The 18,536-nt window shown below is 52.5% G+C and overlaps 1 protein-coding gene across 1 annotated transcript; it reads right to left on the reverse strand.

The window, feature by feature from the left end:
• Nucleotides 1-4,181: 4,181 nt before the first annotated feature.
• On the reverse strand, nt 4,182-17,545 carry LOC116966807. The gene is made up of 7 exons (XM_033013147.1): nt 17,444-17,545; nt 14,577-14,903; nt 11,010-11,119; nt 8,501-8,575; nt 7,663-7,731; nt 6,556-6,624; nt 4,182-4,247 (listed from the first exon to the last, which is right to left on the reverse strand). Exons 1-7 carry the CDS (start codon nt 17,493-17,495, stop codon nt 4,182-4,184), a joined length of 768 nt encoding a protein of 255 aa, XP_032869038.1. The 5' UTR covers nt 17,496-17,545.
• Nucleotides 17,546-18,536: the final 991 nt, after the last annotated feature.

Here is an 18,536-nt window from a genome sequence, read left to right on the forward strand (position 1 = left end):
CGGTGTGTGTGTGCGTACGTGTGTGTGAGTGTACGTGTGTGTGTGTGTGTACGTGTGTGTGTACGTGTGTGTGTGTGTACGTGTGTGTGTGTGTACGTGTGTGAGTACGTGTGTGAGTGTACGTGTGTGTGTACGTGTGTGTACGTGTGTGTGTGAGTGTACGTGTGTGAGTGTACGTGTGTGTGAGTGTACGTGTGTGTGTACGTGTGTGTGTGAGTGTACGTGTGTGTACGTGTGTGTGAGTGTACGTGTGTGTGAGTGTACGTGTGTGTGAGTGTACGTGTGTGTGTGTGTGTGTGTGTGAGTGTACGTGTGTGTGTGAGTGTACGTGTGTGTGTACGTGTGTGAGTGTACGTGTGTGTGTGAGTACGTGTGTGTGTACGTGTGTGTGAGTGTATGTGTGTGAGTGTACGTGTGTGTGTGTGAGTGTGTGTGTGCGCGCTGCCGACCCACAACCCGTTACAGAGCGGCCGCACAGGGGGAGACGGGAGGGGGGGCGGCCGTGGCCGGACAGCGCTGACCCCGGGTGGAGAGTGGGGGCTGTCCCGAGGGATGCGCTCCATCAGTTGCTTACACCCTGGTGCTCGGGTTCAGACCACTCAGTCACCCTCCAGCCCCTGCTCTTTCTCAAGTCAGTGAGCAACAGTGATATTGGCGATTTTCTCTCACGGTTACCCCTATTTCCACAATTTTTTGGTGTGCAATTCTGGGAACGGCCCCCGGAGCGCAGGTTGGGTATCAATCACCCTGCAGGGTGAAGCTCAACTGAGGACACACCAACTATTGAGTCTGTGTTTACAAACCTGCTGCTGATGCTGGTAAGAATGTAATTGTCCCGTATCAGGACAGATGTAACCCTCTCAGTCTAGCCAACATGCTAGTCCTCGCACTAGTTTAGTTTAGAGCTACAGCGTAGAAACAGGCCCTTCGGCCCACCTAGTCCGTGCCGACCAGCGATCCCCACACATTAACACTATCCTGCACACACTAGGGACAATTTACATTTATCTTAAGCCAATTAACCTACAAACCTATATGCCTTTGGACTGTGGGAGGAAGCCGAAGATATCTGAGAAAACCCACGCAGGTCACGGGAATATTGTTCAAACTTCGTACAGACAGCACCCGTAGACAGGATCGAACCCGGGTCTCTGGCGCCCGAAGGCAGCAGCTCTACCGCTGTGCCACCGTGCCGCCCCAACCAAGCTTTCGTGGAAACATAAAAGTGCTGTGGGTGCTGCGAATCTTTGAAACACTTTGGGTCCTCTCAGAGTGTTTCCCAATGCGAACGTTAAGTCCATCGGGGAATGTTGCCGACTGGCCCGCTGCAGACTGCAGGAGTATGTGCTGAGGGACGCACTGAAGCTCGGTGCAGCCAACGCCAAGGCTCGGTGGGGGAAGGACCACAGTCTAGGTCCTTCCGCTGATGCACATTGGGGGGCAGCGTGTGGTGGAGACGCCCCTCAAAATAAGGGAAAGGATAGCACGCTGGGGGGGCCACATGAGTGATACGGGATCCGGGTATAATTATGGTCTTTTTTTGCAACACTACCAAATATAATGTGATGTGGTGTGGCAGCGCCTATCGGCAGCGGCTCGACCCCAGTCCGTCTGTCTTTTAAAAAATTTTTGTCTTGTTAAATGTATGTCTTGACTCTAGTTTTTATTATTTTTTTAGCTGTGTATATGTGGGGGGTGGGAGAAACCGTTAGTCTCTTCTCTGTACGGGGACCCGACTTTTTCCCCGTCGGGTCTCCGATGTCATTGGGCCTAACATCGCGGAGCCGGCGACGGCCTCCAACCGGAACGACCTGTGGGCTCCAGTCGCGGAGCCTGCAGACCTGACATCGCGGAGCTGGCCGTCTTCGGAGCGGGGAGAACTGTGGTGGCGCGCGGCTGCGACCCGACTTCGGAGCTTCGGAGGCTCCGGCCGCAGGCCCAGTGGACAGGAACATCGGGAGCTCCAGGTACCTGGTGGGAGACCACTTTTCGTAGCTCCCGCAACGGCAACTTCTCCTGCTGAAATCGCAGGGTTTAAAGGACTCGGAGCAGGGCCTAACATCACCCCGCGCAGCTGAAACGGCCGCGGGACTTACCATCGCCCGCCGGGGGCTTTAACATCAGGAACTCCAGTCGCCTCGATGCTGCAGTTGGACTGCTGGACCGTGGGAGAAGAACAATGGGAAGATATAAGACTTTTGCCTTCCATCACAGTGAGGAGGTGTTGGAGATTTACTGTGATGGATGTTTGTGTAAACTGTGTTAAGTGTGGGTCTTGGGTTTTTTTGTAATTGTTAAGACTGTAGAAAATGAAATTTCATTCAAACCAAGCTGTTTGAATGACAATAAAATGCATTCTATTCTATTCTATTCTATAACGCTAACGAATGGATGTGTAGCCACGGAGAATGTCTGAAGAATTTTGCACAGTTCTTATTTTGTACATATTTTTTAATCCTGAATAGTTTATTTTGCTTTAAAAAAAAGTTTTGTAATTGCCTTGAATAAAGCGACTTGCTTGAGAATCTCACTCCTGCTCCACGGGCTGTTCACATTACATGATTCATAATTGACTTACAGAAAAAAATCATTTTACAGTGTTCAGGAAAAGTGCAGTTTTGTTCATATATGTTACAGGTATGTACGTGTGTGCGCGCGCATATGTGTGTACATTTATACAATTCCAGGTGCTCAGATTCATTTAGTTCAGAGATACAGTGTGGAAACAGGCCCTTCAGCCCACCGAGTCGATACTGACCATCGATCACCTGTTGACACGAGTTCTGTGTTATCCCACTTTCTCATCCACTTTACACACTATGGGGCAATTTACAGAGGCCAATTAACCTACAAACCTGAACGTGTTTGGGACGTGGGAGAAAAATTGGAGCACCTGGAGAAAACCCAAGCGGTCACGGAGAGAACGTGCAAACTCCACGCACACAGCATCCGAGGTCAGGATGGTACCCTGGTCTCTGGAGGCTGTGAATCAGTGGCTCTAACCATGGCGGCGCCCCCCTGTGACCACCATTTGCTGCTCACCCCTTTGAGTGGTGGTGAGTTGCCCTGTTTAGTTTAGAGAGACAGCGCGGAATCAGGCCCTTCGGCCCACCAAGTCCATGCCGACCAGTGATCCCTACACGTTAACACTACCCTACACACACTGAGGACAATTTACACTTATACCGAGCCAATTAACCTACATATCTGTACCTCTGGAGTGCGGGAGGAAAGCGAATATCTCAGAGAAAATCCATGCAGGTCACGGGGAGAACGTACAAACTCCGTACAGACAGCACCCGTAGTCAGGATCGAACCCGGGTCTCTGGCGCTGTGAGGCAGTAGATCTATCACTATGCCACCGCGCCGCCACAAACAAGCTGTCGTGGGAATATAAAAGTGCTGTGGATGCTGCTAATCTTTGAAACACTTTGGGTTTGCTCAGAGTGTTTCCCAGTGCGTTTGTTAAGTCCGTCGGGGAATGTTGCCGACTGGAGCACTCCAGACTCCAGGAGTACGTGCTCAGGGACACACTGAAGCTCGGTGCCGGTATACCGGGACTCTGGTCCGTTTGTGGACGGCACGGATGGGCACCTGGGAGCTCCGGGTCACGGTGCCTCCGCAGGTGAATCAGTCGGCAAAGTGGAGCCGGTGAGAAGAAGAGCGACCGTCTCACTCCGAGAAGGGGAGCGAATCCTACCTACTTCTGGCTGGGGGGGGGGGGTCTGTAGTTGGAGAAGAATGTTTGGGGACAGGGATAAGGGGAGGGTCTCTGCGACAACTTAGGCGACCCTGAAGACAGCAGGACAGACAGAACCCACCGGGTGATGTAGACATGAGGAACTGCAGATGCTGAAACCTTGAGTGAAACATAACATGCTGGAGTAACTGTGTAGAAAGGAACTGCAGATGCTGGTTTACACCGAAGATAGACACAAAGAGCTGGAGTAACTCAGCGGGACAGGCAGCATCTCTGGAGAGAAAGAATGGGCGACGTTTCTGGTCAGAGCCCTTGATCTGAAGCCTGATGCCCCACAGCACAAACCTCAGGGACAGTTACTTTCTTGTGCGTAGACCTGAAACGTCACATCCACAGATGCTGCCCGACCCGCCGAGTTCCTCCAGCGCTTTGTGTTTTATTCAGACTGCAGCAATGCTTTGCTTCTCTCCGGGACTCGGACTCAGAAAGTCTCGTAGACGCACTCAGGGGCCGCATCTTCCACCCCCGTCTGCTCCACTTTCTTCCTCTGCAATGGGAGAGGGGAGGAACAACGCCAGAGTTACACAGACTGAAACATAGACGATAGGTGCAGGAGTAGGCTATTCGGCCCTTCGAGCCAGCACCACCATTCAATATGATCATGGCTGATCATCCAAATTCAGCACCCCATTCTGGCTTTTTCCCCATATCCCTTGATTCAGTTAGCCCTAAGAGCTAAATCTAACTCACTCTTGAAAACATCCAGTGAATTGGCCTCCACTGCCTTCTGTGGCAGAGAATTCCACAGATTCACAACTCTGGGTGAAAAGGTTTCTCCGCATCTCAATCCTAAATGGCCTACCCCTTATTCTTAAACTGTGACTCCTGGTTCTGGACTCCCCCAACATGGGGAACATGTTTTCCTGCACTGAGGACCAAGAGCTGACCAGGGTGAGGGACGCCTGCTCAGAAGGACCTACATTCAATTCCCAAACCACCAGGGGAATGAATGTCTCTTGGGTTTCGAGAGCAGACCTTCGCAAACTTTAGTTTCGAGATACTGAGCGGAAACAGGCCCTTTAGTCCACCGAGTCCGCACCGAACAGCGATCACCCCCACACACCGAGTCCGCGCCGACCAGCACTATCCTACACACCATGGACAATTTACAGAAGCCAATCCACCTACAAACCTACACGTCTTTGGAGTGTGGGAGGAAACTAGAGCACCCGGAGGCAATTCACAGGGAGAAGGTGTAAACTCCACAGAGACAGCACCCGTAGTCAGGATCGAACCTGGGTCTCTGGCGCTTTTAGACAGCAACTGTACTGCTGCGCCACTGTGTCGCCCTAAACTCCGCACTCCCAGAGTATTATACCCCTGACAGCACCTGTCAGATATTGTCCTCGCAGGCTCCACACTGAACAAGGGTCTCGACCCGAAACGTCACCTATTCCTTCTCTCCAGAGATGCTGCCTGTCCCGCTGAGTTACTCCAGCATTTTGTGCCTATCTCCACACCGAATACCCGGTATATTGCGACCATCCAATGGACTCTGATAATGAATGAGACCACCCAGCAGGTACCAATGACCAGGGAGATTCCACCAACTGAAGTGACCCTGGGCCACAGTGACCGAGGGATCGGTCTGGCAGATATTGTCCGGGAAGACCATGGGCCAAACGTAGGCGGATGGGACCTCCAACTGACAACAAGTGGTCAGTGAGATCACCAATGGTCACCAACTAGTCAATGGGATCACCAATGGTCACCAACTAGTCAATGGGAACACTGATGGTCACCAACTAGTCAATGGGAACACTGATGGTCACCAACTAGTCAATGGGATCACCAATGGTCACCAACTAGTCAATGGGATCATCAATAGTCACCAACTAGTCAATGGGATCACCAATGGTCACCAACTAGTCAATGGGAACACTGATGGTCACCAACTAGTCAATGGGATAACCAATGGTCACCAACTAGTCAATGGGATCACCAATGGTCACCAACAAGTCAATGGGAACACTGATGGTCACCAACTAGTCAATAGGAACACTGATGGTCACCAACTAGTCAATGGGATCACCAATGGTCACCAACTAGTCAATGGGAACACTGATGGTCACCAACTAGTCAATGGGATCACCAATGGTCACCAACTAGTCAATGGGATCACCAATGGTCACCAACTAGTCAATGGGAACACTGATGGTCACCAACTAGTCAATGGGATCATCAATAGTCACCAACTAGTCAATGGGATTACCAATGGTCACCAACTAGTCAATAAGATTACTAATGGTCACCAACTAGTCAATGGGATTACCAATGGTCACCAATTAGTGAATGAGATTACTAATGGTCACCAACCCCCCAATGTATTGAGCGGTCAGTGATCCCACCAGCAACACTGACCAGTCAATGAGGCCGTCCATCACACTGCGCTGGTCATGAAGCCCACCCAATGACTAGTCAAGGGTCACTCAGCAAGACTGTCTGACCAACACTGACAACCCACCACTCCGTGCGAGACCATCCACCAGACACTGGCCATGGGACCACCCCACGGTAGGAGATAGACACTAAATGCTGGAGTAACTCAGCGGGACAGGCAGCATCTCTGGAGAGAAGGAATGGGTGACGTTTCGGGTCGAGACCCTTCTTCCTGCGCACCCCATGGTAGCAGAGTGGCGATGAGCCGGCCCACCCACCCTCCATGCTCTGCAGGACCACCCAACAGACTCCCCCCCCCCCCGCTGACCCCTGCCCCCTCCCCCCCGCCACCGCTAGCCAGGGGAGTCGCGAGAGGGGCGAGGTTGAGAGGGGAAGGTTGAAAGGTCAGCGCTCACCTTTGTCGGCTTGTCCGCGGCCTTGTCGTGCAGCGTGTGGTAGACCGATTCCTGGGGTCTTTGCAGAGCCTGCAGACGTATAACCGGGGCAGAGTAGGGGGATGGGGGCGGGAGGAAAGGGGGGTAAGAGGGGGGAGACGGGAGAGGGGGCGGGGGGAAGGAGGGGAGGGGTGGAGGGGGTTGGAGGATGGGGGGGAAGGGTGGGAGGGGGGGGAGGAGGGAAGAGTAGGGGGACGGGGGGGAGAGTGGGGGAGGGGAGGGGACGGGGCGGGGTTGGAGAGTGGGGGAGGGGGGGAGCGGAGGAGAGGAGAGGAGAGTAGGGGTACGGGGGGGAGAGTTGGGGGACGGGTCAAGGCCGGGAGGGAAAGAGAGAACGGTGACTAACAGATCTCGATGCACCTCCCTGAAAGAGAGAGTAACAACCCACCCACACGCACCCCAGCCCCCGTCACCCCTGTATATACTGACACACACTTCCCGGGACCCCCCTGTAATGTTCAGAAGTTCACATGTTCATAAGTGATGGGCCAAATTAGGCCATTCGGCCCATCAAGGCCATTCGAGCTGATCTATCTCTCCCTCCTAACCCCATTCTCCTGCCTCTTCCCCATAAACCCTGTCACCAGAACTAATCAAGAATCTGTCGATCTCGGCCTTAAAGATATCCACTGCCTTGGCCTCCACAGCCTTCCACGGCAATGAATTCCACAGATTCACCACCCTCTGACTAAAGAGATTCCTCCTCATCTCCTTCCTAAAAGAACGTCCTTTAATTCTGAGGCTGTTCGAGACTCCCCCACTGGTGGAGTCTCCACATCCTCTCCACATCCACTCTATCCAGGACAAACACACATCCCGGGACCCCCTGTAAATACTGACATACTTCCCGGGTGAATGAATGAACACACATTCACCACCCTCTGACTAAAGAAATTCCTCCTCATCTCCTTTATAAAGATACGTCCTATAATATTGAGGCTATGACTTGATGGTCCTAGTGTCTCCCACGAGTGGAAACAACACACAGGCGCACACGTACATAAACACACCGGTGTGTGTCAGAGACTAGACGTGACGTACTGTGTACTCGTTGTATGTTGTACTCACCGTGTACGCATTCTCACTCTCGGCTGCTCCCGCCGCTGGTTCTCCCGGCCTCTCGGTGCCCGACTGTGCCTGGGGAACAAGAGAGGCGTGGGGTGAGTCACCCGTCAGACACTGGCACGGGTCTGCCCGTTCCCCCCTGGCACAGCAGTGAATCAACGGGAGCGACAATAGACCACCTTGACATGAGAATCTCTTGTGGTCTTGGATGGAGCTGTTCCCAAACGGAGCTGTGATGCATCCCGATAAAATGCTTTCTCCGGCGCATCTGTGGTGAGAGCTGTTGGGGACAGTTGTACAGGGCCCTAGTGAGACCACACCTGGAGTATTGTGTGCAGTTTTGGTCCCCTAATTTGAGGAAGGACATTCTTGCTATTGAGGGAGTGCAGCGTAGGTTTACAAGGTTAATTCCTGGGATGGCGGGACTGTCATATGCTGAGAGAATGGAGCCGCTGGGCTTGTGAAGTTTAGAAGGATGAGAGGGTATCTCATTGAAACATATAAGATTGCCACCTCAGCAGGAGGTCAGCTCGAGCCCACGAGGCAACAGCCTCTCAGTGGCAACAATGACTATTATGTTAGAGTGCTGAATGTGCATGTATATCGAACCTACAATGCCTGAATAAAGAAACGTTTGTGCCTCTACACTGTAACATCTCCTTCAGGAATATCAATGCCAAACTAACACCTCGCTCAGGCGTATCGATTACAGACTCCAACCCCCCCTGGTATGTGTTAATCGCACCGTAGAGCCCTGCTGCGTGCAGGCAGCACCTGTGGTCAGGATCGAACCTGGGTCTCCGGTGCTGTGAGGCAGCGACTCGACCGCTCGGTGACTCACCTGCTCGGTTGCAGAAGGCTTGCGCGTCTTCCCGCTGTGAGTCTTGGCCAAGGACGATTTACACCGGGAACAGGTCTGAAATACAGAGAGCATGGACAGGTACGTCACCTGAAGACCGGGGAGTGGGGACCGGACCACCGCTCTCCGCACCCGACAGCAGTGTTTTAGAGATACAGCATGGAGACAGGCCCTTCAGCCCACCCAGTCCACGCCGACCCCAGCGATCACCCATTCACACCCAGAACTATCCTACACAGTAGGGACAAGTCAAAGAAGCCAATTCGCCCACAAACCTGTACGTCTTTGGGATGTGGCAGGAAACCGGAGTTCCCGGAGAAAACCCACGCGGGTCACGGGGAGAACGTACAAACTCCGTACAGACAACACCTGTAGTCAGGATCAAACCCGGGTCTCGGGCGCTGTAAGGCAGCACTCTACTGCTGCCACCCTCTGGGCTAGTGTGTTCCAAAGATCCATGTCTGTCTCAGAGACGTCTCTCCACAGGGGAGACAGTCAGAACATTTCTCCCAGGGTGGAAACGTCAAAGACTAGCGGACATGAGAGGGACAAGTTTGGAACACGCTGCCAGGGCTGGTGGAGGAGGCTGCTACATTGCTGGTGTTTGAGGGGCTATAAGATAGGCACATGGATATGCTGGGAATAGCGGGAAAAGGATCACACAAAGGCACAGATTAACTTGGCATTATGTTCAACATTGTGGGCCGAAGGGCCTTCTACTGTGCTGCACATATTTTAGTTTCTTTAAAGTTTAGAGATGCAGCGTGGTAACAGGCCCTTCGGCCCACTATGTCCGTACCGACCAGCGATCCCCCGCACATTAGATATAATAGATAGATATAATTTATTTGCCACACAACCAGGGTTGGTGGAAATTTGGGTTGTCAGCAGCAGTACAATAATAAAGAACACACAATAAAACTGTAACACAAACATCCACCACAGCATTCATCACTGTGGTGGAAGGCACAAAAATTTGGCCAGTCCTCCTCCATTTCCCCCCCGTGTACAGGACCAGAGTCCAGTCAGTCCAGGATCGGCTCTTCCTCACCGGAGACCGCGGCTTTAGATTGTTGTAGGCCGCAGGCCAGCGGTCGAGATTTAAAGTCCCCGCCGCAGCCAGAAGCACCGTAGACTGCAGGGCCGGCGGTCGAAGCTCCCCTCCAGGGGTGATGGTAAGTCCATGCCGGACCCGCGGTAGAAGTTGGCCGCGGGCCGGCGGTGATGGCTTCTTCTTCCCCCGGGTCCCCAACGTGAGATCCCGGGCTGTAGACGCCGCACCAGCTGGAGCTCTGCAGACCGCGGCTTCAGGCCAGCGAAACGGAACGCTCCCCTCCAGCGAGCCCCAGCGAGGGCTCACCCGCTCCACGCCGAGAGTCCACGCTGCACCCGCTGCTGAAGCCCCGGGCGTGTCTCCGGGAAAGGCCGCGTCGATCCTTGATGTTAGGCCACGGGGGAGGCGACCTGGAAAAAGTCGCCTCTCCATGCAGGAGGCGACCGAAGCGGTTTCCCCCTCACCCCCCCCCACACCACCCCCCACCCCACACCACCCCCCACACATAACACACAAAGAAACACAAAATACACACTTTAAAACATACTAAAAAAAATTAAAAAGCTGGAAAAACTGACGCGCTGCTGACATGGCTGCACACAGAGGAGCGCCCCTTAACTCTACCCTACACACACTACTCTACATTAACTCTACACTACACACACTAGGGACAATTTTACATTTATACCAAGCCAATTAACCTACAAACCTGTACATCTTTGGAGTGTGGGAGGAAGCCGAAGATCGCAGAGGAAACCCGTGCAGGTCACGGGGAGAACGTGCAAACTCCGTACAGACAGCACCCATAGTCGGGATCGAACCCGGGTGTCTGGCGATGCAAGGCGGCAACTCTACCGCTGCGCCACTGTGCCCGTTCTATTTGTTCCACATCTCGGTCTAAATGGATGACCCCTTTATTCTGTAACTGCCCAGTGGTTCCCATGGAAACCCCCTCCCCGCCCGTCTCTCTGCCCCTCAGGGCCGAGCGCGGTGATGTCAAACTACTCATTGAGTGACCGTTTGGAGCTGTGTCACACAGGGTGGGGGCTGTGGGTCAATCTGGGGAATCCCTCCCCCCCTCCGTCATGGGACCACTCCCCCTCCATCACTGGATCAATCTCTCCTCCATCACTGGACCACTCCATCCTCCGTCACTGGACCACTCCATCCTCCATCACTGGACCACTCCATCCTCTGTCACTGGACCACTCCATCCTCCATCACTGGACCACTCCATCCTCCATCACGGGACCACTCCCCCTCCGTCACTGGACCTCTTTCCGTCACTGGCCCACTCTCCCCTCCATCATGACCACTCCCCCCTCCATCATAGGACCACTCCCTCCCCCCGTCACTGGGCCCACTTCCCCCCCTCCACCATGGTGGATCCCCCCCCCCACCCCCGCAGTGGGTGCTGTGCCACCCCGTGCCACCCACCTTTCTCCGGATGCAGACGGCCGTGGTGAGGCAGAGACAGTAGGCGGCCAGCGCGGAGCAGACGGCCAGAAGGGCAACGGTCCGTGTCTTGTCTGCTGGCTTCTCGCCCACTACAAACGGAAAGCAGACGCTGAAAACCCGAGATAAACACTCGGCAGGTCAGACAGCAACCGCGTGAACAGCTCGAACACACTGCGCCAGGTGACCTGAAACCTCATCTGTTCCTCCCTCCAGCCGCTGCCTGACCTGCTGAATATTTCCTGCGTTTACCGCTGTCTCCCTGGTCAAAAACAGTTCCCAGCCCAACAATGATCCAATCTCGAACAAAAACACAAAGTGCTGGAGGAACTCAACGTGTCAGGCAGCATCCGTGGAGGGGAATGGACAGGCGGCGTTTCAGGTCGGGACCCAACTTCAGACTGATGCTGCCTGACCAATTTACAGGGAATGAAGGTCATAAGGCGATAGGAGCAGAATCAGGCCATTCGGCCCATCAAGTGTACTCCACCATTCAATCAATGGCTGATGTATCTCTCCCTCCTATCCCCATTCTCCTGCCTTCTCCCCATAACCTCTAACATCCGTCCAACACATCATCCACCGACATTTCCATCACCTCCAACACGATCCCACCACCAGTCACATCTTCCCATCCCCACCCCTTTCCGCCTTCCGCAGGAAGCTAGATAAAGCCGGGCGAGTAGGACATCCGAGATTTCCTAGAAACATGGAAAGAAACACAGAAAATAGGTGCAGGAGTAGGCCATTCAGCCCTTCATGCCAGCACCGCCATTCAATATGATCATGGCTGATCATTCCGAATAAGTACCCCGTTCCTGCTTTCTCCCCATTTCCCTTGATTCCTTTAACCCTAAGAGCTAAATCTAACTCTCTCTTGAAAGCATCCCGTAAATTGGCCTCCATTGCCTTCTGTGGCAGAGAATTCCACAGATTCACAACTCTCTGGGTGAAAAGGTTTTTCCTCATCTCAGTCCTAAATGGCCTACCCATTATTCTTAAACTGTGACCCCTGGTTCTGGGCTCCCCCCAACATCGGGAACATTTTTCCTGCATATAGCCTGACCAATCCCTTAAGAATTTTATATTTCTATAAGATCCTTCTGAATTGAAGTCCTCTTTCTTCAATGAACATGGTCTTCCTCTCCAGCCACAGTTGTTTCTGGAGACTTCAGGGCCTGTCCCACTTGGCCGTCATTTGAGCCTCATTTACGCGTTATATGTAAATTAGGTCGACGCATCGTGACGCGTGGGGTGCGCGTGGTGAGGCGTGGAATTGTATGCGGTGGCGCGCGGTATCGCGCGGCGCTCCAAGATTTAGTACAGGAACTAAATCTTCGCGCTCCTCTTCGTGACGTATCATGTACGCACGCTGACGCATTGGGTACGCACGCTGGCATCCCGACGTCTCACGTGTATTGCGTGGTGACGCATGGTTACGTCACCGTGCGTCAACGTCCTTGCATCAACATCCTGCCGCGCGCCGCAGGGTATTCTAATGACATCACGGGCACCAGACGGTTGTGCTGACCCGTGATTTGCGCGCGATGTCGCGCATCACGACATGTCGACCTATTTTACATATGATGCATAAATGAGGCGCAAATGACGTCCAAGTTGGACAGGCCCTTTAACTTGCATCTCCCACCCGCGTCCCTTCTCTGTCCTGTAGTTGTCCTCTCGCTCCCCCTTTTCTCAGATGGAACAAGGATAGAGTTCCCCTGGCCCTCACCTTTCACCCCACCACCTCCGCTCCAACACATCATCCTCCGACATTTCCGCCATCCCCTCAACATGATCCCACCACTAATCACATCTTCCCATCTCCGTCCCATTCCGCCTTCCGCAGAGACCCTTGTGGCTAAAGAGATCAGCGGGTGTGGAGAGAAGGCAGGTACAGGATACTGAGTTGGATAATCAGCCATGATCATATTGAATGGTGGTGCAGGCTCGAAGGGCCGAATGGCCTACTCCTGCACCTAGTTTCTATGTTTCTATGTACCTCCTACACACACCCAGATTTTCCCGAAGATAGACACAAAATGCTGGAGTAACCCAACGGGACAGGCGGCATCTCTGAAGAGAAGGAACGGGTGACGTTTTGGGTCGAGACCCTTCTACAGTCTTGACCAGAAACGTCACCCATTCCTTCCCTCCAGAGACGTTGCATGTCCAGCTGAGTTACTCCAGCATTTTGTGTCTATCTTTGGTGTAAACCAGTATCTACACATCCCCATTTGTTCTATATCTCTCTCTATAATCATCTATATCTCTTGTTTCCCTCCCCCCTGACTCTGTCTGAAGAAGGGTCTCCACCCGAAACGACACCCATTCCTTCTCTTCCGAGATGCTGCCTGTCCCACTGAGTTACTGCAGCTTTATGTGTCTATCTTAAGCGACACATACCCAGTCCGCCCCTCCCTCTCTGTACCATAGAAACATAGAAAATAGGCGCAGGAGTAGGCCATTAATTCAATATGATCATGGCTGATCATCCAAAACCAGTACCCCGTTCCTGCTTTCTCCCGTATCCCTTGATTCTTTTAACCCTAAGAGCTAAATCTAACTCTCTTGAAAACATCCAGTGAATTGTCCTCCACTGCCCTCTGTGGCAGAGAATTCCACAGATTCACAACTCCCTGGGTGAAAACGTTTTTCCTCATCTACCCCTTCTAAATCTAAATAGCCTACCCCTTAGTCTTAAAACTGTGACCCCTGTTTCTGGACTCCCCCCAAACATGGGGAACATTTTTCCTGCATCTAGCCTATCCAATCCTTGAGAATTGTTTCTATCCGACCCTCGTCTCCTGCTGCCCTCTCTGGTGAGTCTGTGGAATTCTCTGTGGAGGCCGGTTCTCTGGATGCTTTCAAGAGAGAGCTAGATAGGGCTCTTAAAGGATAGCGGAGTTCGGGGATATGGGGAGAAGGCAGGAATGGGGTACTGATTGGGCATGATCAGCCATGATCACATTGAATGGCTCGAAGGGCCGAATGGCCTACTCCTGCACCTATTGTCTATTGTCTTCGCCGCCCACGATGATCTCGAGGTTCACCAGACTGATTCCTGGGATGGCAGGACTTTCATATGAAGAAAGACTGGATAGACTCGGCTTGTACTCGCTAGAATTTAGAAGATTGAGGGGGGATCTTATAGAAACTTACAAAATTCTTAAGGGGTTGGACAGGCTAGATGCAGGAAGATTGTTCCCGATGTTGGGGAAGTCCAGAACAAGGGGTCACAGTTTAAGGATAAGAGGGAAGTCTTTTAGGACCGAGATGAGAAAATCATTTTTTACACAGAGTGGTGAATCTGTGGAACTCTCTGCCACAGAAGATAGCTGAGGCCAGTTCATTGGCTATATTTAAGAGGGAGTTAGATGTGGCCCTTGTGGCTAAAGGGATCAGGGGGTATGGAGAGAAGACAGGGGTGGGATACTGAGTTGGATGATCAGCCATGATCATATTGAATGGCGGTGCAGGCTCGAATGGCCGAATGGCCTACTACTGCACCTATTTTCTATGTTTCTATCTGGTGGAGCTGATACTCACGGTGGACAAGCAGCAGAGTCCCGGGGCCTTTGAAGTCTATGGATTTGTAGGTCCCCTGGCAGAAGTACATGCCGCTGTCGTTGGCACCTCTATCCGGCAGATCCCACACCATCTCCAGCTTGGATATGATGGTGTCCTGGCTCGTGTTGAGCACGTTGCTCGCTGAGTCCCGGGACAGCAGCAGCTCGAGTTGCACGGGCTGGGTCAGCGGCACCGACTTGTTTTCGCTCTCACACTGGTACTGGCAGAGCAGCCTTGCCGACTCCCTCTGCACCACCAGCACCAGCAGCTGCGGCTGCAACACATCGCAACGAACCGCAGGCTCAGCTGCAACAGATTCAGATTCAGATTCAACTTTAATTGTCATTGTCAGTGTACAGTACAGAGACAACGAAATGCAGTTAGCATCTCCCTGGAAGAGCGACATAGAATATGATTTCAATAAATGAATCTATTTACATGTATACAGACATAGTGTTTTTCCTGTGGGAGGAGTGTCCGGATGGTAGGAGGGTAAACAGTCCATGGTTGGGGTGAGAGCAGTCCTTGGCGATGCTGAGCGCCCTCCGCAGACAACGCTTGCTTTGGACAGACTCAATGGAGGGGAGCGAGGAACCGGTGATGCGTTGGGCAATTTTCACCACCGGTCGGAGACAGAGCAGTTGCCATACCATACTGTGATACAGTTGGTAAGGATGCTCTCGATGGTGCAGCAGTAGAAGTTCACCAGAATCTGAGGAGACAGATGCAGGGCAGGGGACACGGCGTTAGACACGGAGACTGGGGGTCAAACAGAGAGAGTGGGGGGCAGACACAGAGAGTGGGGAGAGAGGGGCGGAGAGAGAGAGAGATGGGGGGGGAGAGGAGGAGGGGGAGAGAGGAGGGGGATAGGGGAGGGAGAGAGAGGGGGGGAGAGAGGGGGAGAGAGAGGGGGGGTGAGAGAGAGGGGGGAGAGGGGAGGGGAGAGGGGAGGGGGGAGAGAGGGGGTTGAGAGGAGGGGGGGAGAGAGGAGAGGGGTGAGAGAGAGGGAGAGAGAGCGGGCAGAGAGGGGGGAGAGAGGGGAGGGAGAGAGGCAGAGGGGGGGGGAGAGTGAGAGGGGGAGAAGCAGAGTGGGGGAGAGAGTGGGGGAGAGAGGGTGTGGGAGATAGAAAGTGGAGGAGAGAAAGTGGGGGAGAAAGAGTCGGAGAGGGAGAGAGAGATTAGTTTAGTTTAGTTTATTGTCACGTGTATCAAGGTACAGTGAAAAGCTTTTTTGTTGCCAGGGTGGTGATGGAGGCAAATACTATAGTGGTGTTTTAAGAGGCACATAGACATGTGGGGATTGGAGCGATATGGATCATATGAGAGTGAGGGGAAAGAGAAACCAGAGGTTTGAAACTGTGCAGAAGAGAACCAGAGCCGGCACCGATGACACAGGAAAGGTGGAGCCCACAATGGGCCATTGTTGGCTGTGGAAGCGATGATAACGAAGGAACACAGTGAAACTAATAGGAAAACTAGGGTGGGGGAGGGTCGGAGGGAGAAGGGTTACTTGAAATTAGAGAAATCAATATTCATATCGAAGATAGATAGACACAAAATGCTGGAGTAACTCAGCGGGACAGGCAGCATCTCTGGAGAGAAGGAATGGGTGATGTTTTGGGCCGAGACCCATCTTCAGACTGAGAGTCAGGGGAGAGGGAGTCTAGAGATACGGAAGGGCAAGGTGTGAAGACGACAGATCAAAGCAGATGGCGGTAAGGAAGTGTGGAATGGTTCATTGTTGTCTGAGGGGAAGGTGAATATGATGCATACAGTCAGTAATATTTGATCAGGCGGACAATGAAACTAATCGGAGAACTAGGATGGGAGGGAATGCAAGGGTTACTTGAAGTTAGAGAAACAATGTTCATACCGCTGGATAGTAAGGGCAGCATGATCAGCACAGACATTGTGGGCTGAAGGGCCTGTTCCTGTGCTGTACTGTTCTATGTTCCCCCTTCCATCTATCCCAGGTTTAATGGGTCAATCACTGGCATCTGTGCCTTCGGGCTGCCGAAACCCTCAGGTGATTGTGTCCCCCTCCCTACAGAAGGGCCCCTCCCCTCCTCACCCTTCACTGATAAACATAGAAATTAGGTGCAGGAGTAGGCCATTCGGCCCTTCGAGCCAGCACCGCAATTCAATATGATCATGGCTGATCATGCAAAATCAGTAGCCCGTTCCTGCTTTTTCACCCATATCCCTTGATTCCATTAGTCCTAAGAGCTATATCCAACTCTTTAGTTTAGAGATACAGCGTGGAAACAGGGCCTTCGGCCAACAAGTCCGCATCGACCAACGATCCCCACACACTAACAATATCCTACACACACTAGGGACAATTTACGCTTATACCAGGCCAATTAACCTACAAACCTGTACGTCTTTGGAATGTGGAAGGAAACCGAAGATCTCGGAGAAAACCCACGCGGTCACGGGGAGAACGTGCAAACTCCGTACAGACAGCACCCGTGGTGGGGATCGAACCCGGGTCTCCGGCGCTGCAAGGCAGCAACACTACCGCTGCGCCACTGTGCCGCAACTCTCTCTTGAAAACATCCAGTGAATCGGCCTCCACTGCCTTCTGTGGCAGAGAATTCCACAGATTCACAACTCTCTGGGTGAAGACCACAGATTCACAACTCTCTGGGTGAAGACCACAGATTCACAACTCTCTGGGTGAAGACCTTTGCGCCCCTTGCCCCTAGGTCTGTGTTTCGCGGTGACCCGGTCACACCCCTCAGGAAGTGCCCGCTCTCCAGAGTTCCCAACCGCAGGGAGACAGGAGGCAAAGTCCCGACAATGCTCCCCGCCACTACACCCTCCATCCAAGGGTCCAGTCCTACCTTGCCGCAGGTAAAGGAAGAGACCGATCAGGATTGTCCCGGACGGTAACATTCTTCTGCTCTCTCTCTCTCTCCGCTCACTTTGTCGGGAATTCAAAGCAGGAAGTCTGTCGCCTGCTCGAGTTCCTCTTGTGGCTTTTGTGTTAGCAATAGCTCGAGCCGAGATTGAGTAACATCCCCTTCCCATCATGTGATGGTCAGGGAAATGGTTCCATCCCCTCACCCCCTGGCCTTGCGTCCCTTCCTGTGACTTTACTGGCTTTACCTCACACCAAATGGCACCAAGGTAGAGTTGCTGCCTCACAGCGCCAGAGACCCGGGTTTGATCCTGACTACGGGTGCTGTCTGTACGGAGTTTGTACGTTCTCCCCGTGACCCCGTAGGTTTTCTCCAGGTGCTCCTGTTTCCTTCCACACTCCAAAGACATACAGGTTTGGAGGTTAATTGGCTTGGTATAATTCTAAATTGTCCCTAGTCTGTGTAAGAAAGTGCTAGTGGGTGTGGATTACTCAATGGGCCAAAGGGCCTGTTTCTGCACTGTAGCTCTAAACTAAACATTATTCCCTTATCATGTATCTGTACACTGTGGATCGCTCGATTGTAATCATGTGTAGGAAAGAACTGTAGATGCTGGTTTAAATCGAAGGTAAATCACAAAATGCTGGAGTAACTCAACGGGGCAGGCAGCATCTCTGGAGAGAAGGAATGGGTGACGTTTCGGGTCAAGACCCTTCTTCAGACTGATGTAGTCTGCAGAAGGGTCTCGACCCGAAACATCACCCATTCCTTCTCTCCAGAGATGCTGCCTGCCCCGCTGAGCATTTTGTGATCTACCTTCGATTGTAATCATGTATTGTCTTTCCGTTGGCTGGTTAGCACGCATCAAAAGCTTTTCTTTGTACCTTGGTACACGAGACAATAAACTAAAATTAAAATTTCTTTATTTATATAGCACATTTTTAGTCAACTTGCATTGACCCCAAAGTGCTTCACATAATTACATCCACACACACAGGCAAAGGTGGGTGAAGTGTCTTGCCCAAGGACACAACAACAGTATGCACTCCAAGCGGGATTCGAACCAGCTACCTTC

Source organism: Amblyraja radiata, chromosome 38, assembly GCF_010909765.2.
Source record: "Amblyraja radiata isolate CabotCenter1 chromosome 38, sAmbRad1.1.pri, whole genome shotgun sequence".
In the NCBI taxonomy this organism is placed as follows: domain Eukaryota; kingdom Metazoa; phylum Chordata; class Chondrichthyes; order Rajiformes; family Rajidae; genus Amblyraja; species Amblyraja radiata.